This window comes from Protomyctophum bolini, assembly GCF_963924005.1.
Source record: "Protomyctophum bolini genome assembly, chromosome: 2".
Classification (NCBI taxonomy): domain Eukaryota; kingdom Metazoa; phylum Chordata; class Actinopteri; order Myctophiformes; family Myctophidae; genus Protomyctophum; species Protomyctophum bolini.
The window spans coordinates 26,100,846-26,113,427 of record NC_137863.1 but is presented as its reverse complement, the minus strand read 5'-3'; the positions used below and the strand labels follow the sequence as shown (position 1 = coordinate 26,113,427).

General features: G+C 43.2%; 1 protein-coding gene across 1 annotated transcript; it reads right to left on the bottom strand.

The window, feature by feature from the left end:
• Positions 1-532: 532 nt before the first annotated feature.
• On the bottom strand, positions 533-12,240 carry ccndbp1 (cyclin D-type binding-protein 1). Its single transcript, XM_080775037.1, has 11 exons — positions 12,071-12,240; positions 11,596-11,655; positions 10,773-10,852; positions 9,122-9,203; positions 8,842-8,938; positions 7,276-7,349; positions 6,817-6,893; positions 6,191-6,453; positions 2,570-2,630; positions 2,350-2,396; positions 533-1,469 (listed from the first exon to the last, which is right to left on the bottom strand). Exons 1-11 carry the CDS (start codon positions 12,165-12,167, stop codon positions 1,358-1,360), a joined length of 1,050 nt encoding a protein of 349 aa, XP_080631163.1. The 5' UTR covers positions 12,168-12,240; the 3' UTR covers positions 533-1,357.
• Positions 12,241-12,582: the final 342 nt, after the last annotated feature.

Sequence of the window (12,582 nt, the reverse complement as noted above, 5' to 3'; positions counted from 1 at the left end):
GACATACCATTACAGAAATACATGGAAAGGTCACATGCAATTTGGAGATATAGCCCAACAAGTCTATAAATCCAAAATGACGAGGGGTAAAAATCACACTGACTAAACAGAAATTGACTGCTTAAATACAAACTAAGTTTCACACAGCATGGGCACAAGGTGCATTCATTGTAAACAAGTGTAATGCTTTATGGTGTCGTCCACTCACAGTTAACAGTTTTTTGTATTTTTGTATACAATTCCCATAATGATTTGGTGCACTGCTCCTCCTTGTGGATAGGGGGAGAGCTGTCTTACTGAGACATGTAGTACAGGAAGTAAGTGAGCCCAGTGTCCATGACATCAGAGACAACAGGCTCACTGCTACAATCTAAAATATCTAAAACCACATATTACACACATAAAGACCCCCAGGAAAGTGTTCTAAAGCTTCTAAACGGACTCATTAACATACATTTTTTTGCAAAAAGGGTGAAGTGTCCCTTTAATATTGTTAAACATGTTCCAACTGGTTTCTGAAGCCTGAATAGAGGATGGGCATCCCTAAAGCGGGTGTGTGTTACTGTATCTAATGTCGTTGTGAGTCAAGGTCTTAGCTCTCAGCAGATGATGTAAACTCTTCTAAAATGGGTAATAATCAGAATAGGCACATACATACACCCTATGGCCTATGACATGTTTTACCAGGGTAGGTGAGTAAGCAACCAGGAGTAATTAATAACAAAAGCTGTGCTGACAACACAAGCTAGAGGGTGGCACCATGTTAGCAGGATGCTGTGAAGGACCTGTAGCATCCAAATTTAACTTATCCATTCTTCAGCATGTGATGTAGTTACTAGTTAAGAGGTTCAAAGGGAAGGCAAGCCCCCTAGCTATAAAAGCATGTTCTTCACTCCGTTAACCTACTTGATGCAAGCAATGACCTCTGTACCTTGTGTGGACTCGCTGCAGCTTATTTTAAACATGTGCTTCAATGAGGATTCTGGTTTACGTCTGGTTCACAACACGCTTGTAAATAAGCATTTCTATATCATTATTACTGAAACTTGAGTCAATGTCTTTTATCTGAATCATTTGAGTTTTAATTTCTGCTAGAAATTATTAGACTGAAAGTCGGTAAATTAATTAGTAAGGATTTCCACATATGCACATATGCAACAGGAGAAAAACACTTTTATTCATATTCCTCTGCATTCCCCACATAAAAACATATTTGTACTCCTGTATTAACGCACTTGGCTTGCTTTTGCGCGCGCGCACACACACACACACACACACACACACACACACACACACACACACACACACACACACACACACACACACACACACACACACACACACACACACACACACGCTAGCTGTCTGGTTGTTGGATGAGGAGTCTGGTCTTCTGCAGATTGTGATCGACAGCTCTTTCTAGGAACTCAACCCAGGTCAGCTCTGACTCTCCACACACATGACTGGACCTGAGAGAGAGAGAGAGAGAGAGAGAGAGAGAGAGAGAGAGAGAGAGCGCTTTACGTCAGTAGTTCCCAAAGTGGGGTCCGGGGACCCCCAGGGGTCCTTGAAGGAGTTCATGGGGGTCCCTGGAACTAAATGATAGTTTGTAACCAAAATGGACCCTTATGGGTCTGTAACTCGTTCTGTGTACAAATGTGTTTGTACATTTGTAAAATGCCGCAAAAATCTTCTCTTATGGGGGTCCCTGGCATATCTTTTCAAATGGGGGTCCGCGGGGCTAATTAGTGTCAATATGGGGGTCCTTGGCATGAAGAAGTTTGGGAACCCCTGCTTTACGTGACTCGGCCAGTGACAGAGAGAGACTTACCATACATGACTGGACTTTTTAAGTTTGTTAAAGCTATATTCTGATACCAATCATTGCTATAGTGGGGTCTTCAATGATTTTCAGCGCAAGGACCTCTTAGCTGAGAGACAGATTAGGGACCACTACATATTGTATACAATTGTGTTGCGGATGAAACTCTTTCAGAGATTATACAGTACATAGATTTGTCTCCTCTTCTCTCCAGCAATCAGAAAATTGTGCTGACAACACGAGCTAGAGGGTGGCACCATGTTAGCAGGATGCTGGGAAGGCATGTGTAGAATTGGCCTCAGGTCTTAGTGGATCAATATTAATTTCTTTGTATATATATTATTATTTAAGTTATTTGTCATATGTACAATTTGCTAAATTTAAAAAGGGAAACAAGAATGTAATTTCTATGTTCAATGACAACACAATTAAATCATCAAGTACTGGACAATAGTAGGCAATTAATTGCCAACTAAAATGTCAATGGCCGTTAACAGCCACGTCCTGTAGGTGTAAATAATCCTCACCTGGTGATGTCCAGAACCTTCTTCACCACTGCTGCCACTTTAGAAGCCTGTGGACAGAAACACGTTTTCATGAGACTGGACTTCAAACACACATCAACGTTAATGTCAGAACACAGGTTGCATAACAATGGACATTACGCTTGCAACTTGCATTCTTGTGCACAAACATGAACTGTGTGTGTGTGTGTGTGTGTGTGTGTGTGTGTGCGTGCGTGCGTACATTGTCCTCCACTCCACTGTAGTCCATACGAGGATACAGACTCAGTGCCAGGTCATCAACACTGAGAGAGAGACAGAGAGATTTACATTCATTAACCATTGAGGAAGTGAAATAATAGTTATATATAGTTATATTGCTTTAGCTTTTCCATAAACTGTGAGCTGAGAAACAGGGCTTAGAGTAGACTGTTATCTGTTTAGATAAGGAGGAGTATCCCGTCTACACTCACAGCTGGCAACAGTACAAGTGTTCTATGAGCATGAGAAACAAGTTGAATAGATATTCAACTGTTTAATGCTTTACTTTAGACCCGGCATTCCTTACCATGGTGTTAAGTTGCTCCCTCTCTCCTCTCATTCAAAACCCACCATTTCAGGATAGCTTTTCCAAAGCTGAGGTCTGGTTAAGATGTCCCCCCTTCTCTCGTTTATCCCTTTATCTTTTTAACCTTGCACTTGATGGATCAGATCTAGACACATGTACATATGGCTGACACACAGGAGGTGTAAGTTGAGACAGCTGTATATCCCCCATACTGTTTGGTTGCATGGTAACTTGCTTAGACTGTGAGATCCCTAGAAGATATCAGAGTTATTTACCATTAAGCCTGTAAAAACAAAGCTGCAGTCAAGCACCCCATGGGTCCGGGACTCCGGCCGGGTGCAGATCCTATCATGGTAACTTATCTAAGAAACCTTAACAGCTGTGCTGAGAGAACGCTCTGCTCTTCTTCGGAATTGACAAGTCTAAATATGAAAAGGGTAGGATGTATTCTGATCTCCAAATGATTAAGCACAAATAGCTTAATCATTTGGAGATAAGAACACCTCCTACCTCTTTCATTACATGTTGTTGTGGCGGTTTATAGGCCGCCGCGAGGAGCTAAACATGAGAGTAAAGAGACGCTTGTATGACGCGCACGCAATGAATTCAGGTCCATTCCAGCTGTAGGTTTTACCATTTATTCTTGTCACCACACGTAAGTCACAACAGTTCCCAGGCTTGAGCTATGACTGAACGTGGTTGTTAAGGTGAATAAAGGTGCGATTGATACGGTCAACAGAAATGTCTTCTCCCACGCTCACCTCCTCTCTCTATCCAACTTCCCTCACCCAGGTAACGCCATGAAAACTGGAGTGGCAGCGCCCCAGCCCCCGTGACACGCCTACTACCTAAGCAGTGCCCATTAAAGTGACATACCTTACGTCAATCATAATAGCACATTAGAATGCAACATATTACGGCTCCCACATGTGTTAAACAATGTTCTGCATACTTCATATGTTACCGGTATTTCATTTTTCTTATTGGTAAAATATATAATGTAGTCACATGAGCCATTTGCCATGAGTCCCTCCTACCCTCACAGGAATTTCATCGCTGGGCGATATGACAAAATCTCATATCACGATATAGAATTTATTTTATAACGATATACTCACGATATAGCATATTTTTTTACGATACCTATTTTTTTATCTAAAAAAAATATTGTTCAGGCAGAGTACTTTACTGTACTTGGGCTGTACTTGGGCTGTACTGTACTATACCGCACTGTACTGTACTGTACAAGCTCTCGTCCCTGGCCTCTGTCTGTGTGTTAGGCTGCACAACAGTGACACTTGATGGTGACAATAATTATGCTATTTCCATGCTCGGATACAGGGACACACACATAGCTGTCTATAGTGGTTGCACCACTCAAAAAACAGGAAAAGAACACTTATGCCAATTACAATATGTAAATACACAATATCCAGTCTAATTATATGAATACCGGTATAATACTGATGCCCTGCCCATGCACAGACAGGCCTAACAAAGCAAGTACAAAAATAATACAAAATAAAATATATATAATAATTATTATTATTATTGATAATTAAAAAGCAAAAATAAAGAAATAAGACGTTCCCATTCAGAAACAGAAGTACAGGCCTGTGTCTGCATTCAATTTACTTAAGGAAAAAAGAAATACCTCATGTCACAGTTTGTCACCACACAGTTGTTTTAGTTCATTTTAAGCTCTGTATAGGGAATAAACATGTTCTGTTGTAGTTGTAGTGTAGTTTGTTAAAGACGTTGGGCAGCTTAACGATGTTTAATTGACTACAGGCGATAGAGTGAGAGAGAACGCGACCGCGTCGTCCACTGTCCATGCCCAGCTGTGCGTATATGGGTGGAGGTTTTTCTTTTTTTGATGAACACAACTTAAGTTAGCGTCTGTGTTGTTGTTGTTGGAAGCTGTTGCTGAATTAAGGACTTTTAAAATGGAAAAAAAAATTTGGAACAATAAAACAAGACAGACACGCAGCAGGAGGACTGCACAGGTAAGAGGAAAGTCTTAGAAGAAGTTTGCACCCGACGACGGACAAGCTCAATTGTTCAACTGTGTAAAACATGCATGGCTCACGCAGTTTATCAATTTGACCCAACATGAAACCTGCATTTATAACAGTGATTGGCCGGTTACTTTAGTGTTACACCGCTCTGAATCTCGTCAGCCATCATCTTTCTTCATGTTTGTTATGACATAACAGCACAGCGTGGCTGGGCGCTGTGACGTAAAACACTGCCGTAACGCTTGTTTTGCGACACAACGATATAAACGATAGAGAACATTTTTCACGATAGAAAATGTTCTATCGTGAAAACGATATATATCGTCATATCGCCCAGCCCTACATCCTGTGAGTAAACGTTCTGACTGGCTCCCATCAGCTAGTTCTAGACTCTGAAGTTATTATACTGTAATGTTGTCAACTGCCGTGGTGTGTTCACAAACTTCACATTGAGATCTGCTGAGATGTGACACCATAATGCCGCAGGGCCTTCTGCCCGTGGCGCTTTGTAACTGAGAGAACTCTGTTCAGTAAAACTGACCAGAATTCATAGACTATGATCCTCTTGCCTGAACAGAATTCATAGACTATGATCCTCTTGCCTGAACAGAATTCATAGTCTATGATCCTCTTCCTGACTCCTTTCTTCCCTCATAGTCTATGATCCTCTTCCTGACTCCTTTCTTCCCTCATAGTCTATGATCCTCTTCCTGACTCCTTTCTTCCCTCATAGTCTATGATCCTCTTCCTGACTCCTTTCTTCCCTCATAGTCTATGATCCTCTTCCTGACTCCTTTCTTCCCTCATAGTCTATGATCCTCTTCCTGACTCCTTTCTTCCCTCATAGTCTATGATCCTCTTCCTGACTCCTTTCTTCACTCATCATTCATAGACTATGATCCTCTTCCTGACTCCTTTCTTCCCTCATCATTCATAGACTATGATCCTCTTCCTGACTCCTTTCTTCCCTAGACTACGCTGCTACAACACAGGGTCACTTAGGTGCAGAATATACTTCACACTGATCTGTTTTGTTTTTTTGTCTGAATAAAGTCTGTTCCTAGTGTTATTATGTAAAGCGCTTTGGGTATTTTGAAAAGCGCTATATATACATTTGAGCTACCGGTATTATTATTATTACAGCTTGATTACAAATGTATGCTTGTGTTCATATTTGGAAGCCTCTGTAATGTCCATAAATTAGTCAAAAAAGAACTGCTAAATAAGTTTAAGTTTATTTATCCATAAATTAGATAAATAAAGATGTAATGGTACCCACACAGGACTGATGTGGTTGGTGACATCAGCGAGGTCGTCCAGTTGCTCGATGTTCTGGGCGGTGGCGACGTCACCGTTTCTCTTCACCGCCGCCGTCAGCTTCCGAAGACAGGCCGCCGACGCCTTCATCAGACCCTGGCACGGACCAATCACGTGCCGGTCCTGCTCCGACCAATAGGTGTCCTGGTTATCCCGAGGCCCTGCCCCCTCCTGTATGTCGTCGTCCATAACGTCGCCGAAGGGGTCGTTGACCTCTAGCAGAGCCTGGAGAGGAGAGGGCACATTAGTTCAATACAAGAGGATTTATAACCCAAGAAAGCCTATGGGCCTTTTTGAAAATAGCTCCTCGCCACACACACTTGTATATAAATAATAGAGACGGTCCAAGATGTGATGGGAATTCCGGTGCCGTCTCAATTATTAAAATCCAATGTGCAAGTGTGTAGGGCGAGTGGCGAGGAGCTAGTTTCAAAAAGGGGGTATGGCTTGTTTCCATTGTAGTGACGGGGTTCTTCATATTCAATTCATAGGCCTATTGGTTTCCTGTAACTGTCTCCTGTCTCTACACATTTTCAAAAATGATTCAAAAACGGCAAATATAGCGTAATTCATTTATTTCTCACACACCTGTTCAATCTCCTCTACGGCATCTTTGACCACTCCTATGTGAGAAGACAGGACCAGCAACACGGCTGCCTTGTTATCTGGAGACACAGAGAGAGAGACAGAGAGAGAGAGAGAAAGAGACAGAGAGAGTTACCTGGACTGAAGCAAGCATGAACTAAATGTTTAAAATATTTAATGTAATATTATATAATCACACCCGTGTGAAGTGAGGGGCGCTCTTATCATCATACATCATCTCATTCTGGCCAATCACAATTTGCGATTTTTCGTCCTCACTTTTGTCTTTAATGTTTGTGTTTACACATGCTTGTGTTTACACACTTTTGTCTTCATTGTTTGTGTACTGTGTGGACATAGGAGACATAGGAGGGGCTAGCGCCCCTCAATAATATAATCCAATCATTTCCGTGAAAGAATCCAATGAAAAATAACATGTTCTGGTCCGTTTTATGTACTAACCTTGAGGCAGCTGCCCAAAGCGGTCACATGCTGACCACACAGTTCCTGTTGTGTTCAACTGCTCCTGAGACAGACTGGAGTACAACAGTCAGACAATTTTGAAAACAAATTTAGAAAGTGCTTTCCAACTAGCACAATGAAAAGGGGTGAGTAAATAAAAAGCATTTTGTTCCCCCACACGAATGTCGAATCAAGTAGCTAGTCTCTTATAGTATCGCCAGTCGCGATAGGATTTGGAATAAAAGATGTATACACCAAACAACATATTCCATGGAGTAATTGAAGAAACTTGTCAGATTCGTCAATGACTCATTCTGGTCATCGAGGGGAGTCATTTTGGAGGAGCGTGTTTTTGGTTTCCATGCTTGATGATCCACTGTTATGTCCACTCTGGACCGGATATGATGATGCACCGTTATGTCCACTCTGAACCGGATATGATGATGCACCGTTATGTCCACTCTGGACCGGATACGATGCACCGTTATGTCCACTCTGGACCGGATATGATGATGCACAGTTATGTCCACTCTGGACCGGATACGATGCACCGTTATGTCCACTCTGGACCGGATATGATGATGCACCGTTATGTCCACTCTGGACCGGATACGATGCACCGTTATGTCCACTCTGGACCGGATACGATGCACCGTTATGTCCACTCTGGACCGGATATGATGATGCACCGTTATGTCCACTCTGGACCGGATACGATGCACCGTTATGTCCACTCTGGACCGGATACGATGCACCGTTATGTCCACTCTGGACCGGATACGATGCACCGTTATGTCCACTCTGGACCGGATACGATGCACCGTTATGTCCACTCTGGACCGGATATGATGATGCACCGTTATGTCCACTCTGGACCGGATACGATGCACCGTTATGTCCACTCTGGACCGGATACGATGCACCGTTATGTCCACTCTGGACCGGATACGATGCACCGCTATGTCCACTCTGGACCGGATACGATGCACCGTTATGTCCACTCTGGACCGGATACGATGCACCGTTATGTCCACTCTGGACCGGATATGATGATGCACCGTTATGTCCACTCTGGACCGGATACGATGCACCGTTATGTCCACTCTGGACCGGATATGATGATGCACCGTTATGTCCACTCTGGACCGGATACGATGCACCGTTATGTCCACTCTGGACCGGATATGATGATGCACCGTTATGTCCACTCTGGACCGGATACGATGCACCGTTATGTCCACTCTGGACTGGATATGATGATGCACCGTTATGTCCACTCTGGACCGGATATGATGATGCACCGTTATGTCCACTCTGGACCGGATACGATGCACCGTTATGTCCACTCTGGACCGGATACGATGATGCACAGTTATGTCCACTCTGGACCGGATACGATGCACAGTTATGTCCACTCTGGACTGGATAACAAAACTGTGAAATAAGTTGATCCCAGTCTGGGGTGATTCTCAGTGTGTGACTGTGCGTGTCTCTGTGTGTGTGTGTGTGTGTGTGTGTGTCTGCGCGCGTGCGTTCATGCGTATGTGTGTGTGTGTGTGTGTGTACCTCTGTAGGGGTGAACTCAGGATGACCTCTACTAGCTGTATGACTCCCTGCAGTACGTTTACTGTGGCGTTTCTGATCGCTCGCCGCAGACTAATACCTGAAATAGGGAGAGAGATGGGGGGTGACACGCAGAAAAGGTCGTCGGGATCAGGAGTCAAACACGCAGACACGCTGGTGCCCAGACGGCTACGCCAGCTGCCCGGGCTCGTAGAAGCAACTTAAAGTGTGACAAACTGGATTGTACAGCTAGACAAATAATTATACAAAGCTGTTACCGTACCTTGACTTTTGGGAAGCCAATAGTAAACAGTAGACAAAGTTAGAATGCTCTTCTGCATCGTCTCTGACAACTTCTCACCATCCTGGAGCGAGGGACAGGTGGTAGGAGAGTGATGGAGAGAGATGGATGGAGGGGGGGATGAGGGAGGTAGAGAGAATGAAAACAAGGGATATCAGACATTTAATACTAAGCATAATCACTCGTTGCTAAACTCAATGCTCTAGTACTAGTACTGTACATATCATCAAGCCAAAACAATGACCGAACTACCGATTGATCAATCAGCTGCCAGCCCAGAGATGCCCAGAAATTGTATTGGATCATTTAAAGAGGGAGTGCCACAATTTTTGTATTTTTCATGTGTCTATGAGGTGACAGTACTTCATTAGACACCCTGGAGTCGTTTTTATGTGCAATGATGTAAAAGTTTGTATTTAGGGTTTCTTCCTGGAGGCTGAACCCTTGACAGTCAAACAGGCCAATGAAATAAACAGTAATATAGTAACATCACACTAGCAGCCCCTATACCCCCTTTATCATACAACTACAGCTGTGGGTGCGGCTTCAGTTCAGGATGGATAACCACCCATCAGGCAATCCAGGCATACTTAATGAAAGAAATTGTGGCACTCCATCTTTGACTTTTATTACTGATTGCAATCGCAAATGACATTTAAACTACTAGACCTGTGCCTGTCGGCTACCGGCCTATAGAACCCATTTTAACTACCTACAATTTAGGCATTTAGCAGACACACTGTTCAGATTTATAGCTTGCTACGATTATCGTGCTACCTATCTCCTCCGAAAGGAGCACAACTTCACACAGGGTCAACGTATTTACTCGAATCTCAGGCCATTCGCAATCTAAATAACATTACTCATGTGTCTTTTATATACTTTTATTATGATTTCATAAACATACATTTTAACACAATGAGCTTAGCTCTTTAAATCGGGTTAGTGTTATCCCTTGTTCAGGCCTTTGATTAGATTAGTTAGTTAGGTAAAACTGTGCAGTGTGATACACAGCTGGTTCATCGTGCACAATGTACACGAGGTTGGATTAATCTTGGTTTAACAAAAGGGTTTAGCTGCCGGATAGCGTCTCTTCGACGGTCACGGAACTGAGATAGCTTTTAAGCCCTGGTTGCTTAGAATCTGGTCCAAGGGGACACAGGCTAGGACCTAGGTGCTTTAAACCCTCTGTGCTGCCTTGGAACATCAGCCTTTCCTGTGATTGGCTGTTTGTGCCAGCCGGTCAGTCATTGGTCAGCTTAAAGCTTTCCACTGGTGCTGGCTGTTTGTCACCTCCAGGAAGTGAATCCGGGCCGTGTGGCTATGTGAGACAGTGGAGAATATGCCCTTATCAGGACCCCCGCTGTGTGCCTGTGAGAGAAGCTGGTGGCTTCCCCCTATCTATGGCTGGTGTCCTATTTCACACCTCTTTGTCAACTCAGTAAAGTCAGGGCCTGCTCTGGTCACAGAGTAGGTTACTGAGAATTGGCAGATTATGCAGTGTACATTTTATTGATAGGAACCCAACACTGAGATTCATACTCAGCCGAACACACACATAACCAGAGCGACTTACAGTAAGTAGTAGCACTACTACTACTATAATAATAACAATGCTCTAATTGCTCTTGACCTCTTGTGATGGCACTGGGGGTTTGGAGAAGGCCAGGCTGAGTTTAGTAGCTTCCTGGGACACAGTCTTCACTGCCTGGTCTGACAACAGAAGAGAGACATTTACTTTGATGTACATGAAGACATAAAGGACGAGGCTGTCAGCCCACATTACGGAAAATTAGAACATAAAAACACACCACATCTCGTTTCCCTCGTTCCAGGGAGGGAAAGGAGATGTGGGGCAAAAGAAAGGACGTGAGGGAACAACACACACTTATGTAATGTAAATGATGAGACAAAGATAAACATAAACCCTATATACTTTGCTGTTGACCAAATAGCAAACATTGCAGATCTACAGTTCATCGAAATGCACTGTGAGCTTTGTGTCACTTTTGACAACAACAGGACAGCTTTAACTGTTTATACCTGAGCGCATGGTAAGCATGCACACTTACAGCATGCAGTAGGCTACTGCTGCTGCTGTGTGGTGTTCTGCACACAAGAAGAATGCCTCCTCCTCCAGAACAGATTCATTGGTCCAAAGCAAACTTTTTAGTTTTGCTAGTGTGCAGTAAAGATGTTTGCCTGACGTAAGTCTACTTTTGTGTTTGTGTCTGAAACTCTCATACACTATTTAACAATAGGTTTAGGCTACATCAGCTGTTCTGTGTTCGATGCGCACATGCACGTGACGTCATTAAAACGCCGCTGGTACTCATGGTGTCATCGATGGTGTCATGATGACACCACTGTTCCCAGGTCTTAATGGTTTGATGAATAAGCCACTGTAAGTAATGATTGATCATGCCGAATGAGAATGAACAAGAAAACAACTCAACTCAGCGTATCCCAGAAGTTGGAGAGGTTGAACGCTCCGTCAGACTCGTTGGACTCGCCATCTGTGGACAAAAATACACAGACAACCAAAACATTATAATTATTATTATGAGAACCACAGAGAGTCTGAACAACACTGTAATGTGTTTACAAAGACCACCATGTCATTAGATCCCTGCTATGGAAGAACTAATATAACTAAGACAGACAGACGGAGAGAGAAAGACCGACAAGACTTGACAGATTTGATTCAGGACCATTTGACAGTTACTAGACTGCTAAAGGTTACCAACTACCGCCGAAATGAATGCATTTATTTATTAGTTTGTTTGTCTGTTTATGGACAGACACATGACACATTTCAGGCCCTCTTAAAAACTAAAAACTGTGTATAGAGCTATAGTTAGCAGATTTGCGTTAGCATTAGCATGCATGTGAACGCCATGCTGTTATAGTATGTGACTAAACGTGTCCTACCTCTAACCGTGTCTCTGACACACTGGATGGAGTTGAGCAGGTTCCTCAGAGGAACGCGAACATCTCCACGACTATTATCACCATTAGCACCACTCATCCTCACGCTAAAACATTAACACACGAGAGGAGGACGTCTGGACGTGCGTGTTGCTGGATGTTGTTGTGGAACGTTGCATTGGGGACCGTTGCAGTTGTTACATCTACTCGGAAGGAAATGAAAGCGACACGTAGGATTTTCGTTTTTATTGTAACTCTGCAACTGCACTACAATGCTACCATCTTGTGGAAGAACCGAGGCACTGTAATTTGTAACAGGTTTAAGAAAGCTGCATGCCACTGATTCTTCATTCTTCTAAAAAATATATAGTGGGGTCAGTGGTCCCCAGCTAAATGATTGATAATTAGGAACAGAATGGACCTTAACTCTGAAAGGTTTTGTATTGAGTTGTGCTTGAAATGTACAATAAGTCTGCAAATACTTAAATCAATCAAAGTGTAAGATGGATGTAGCC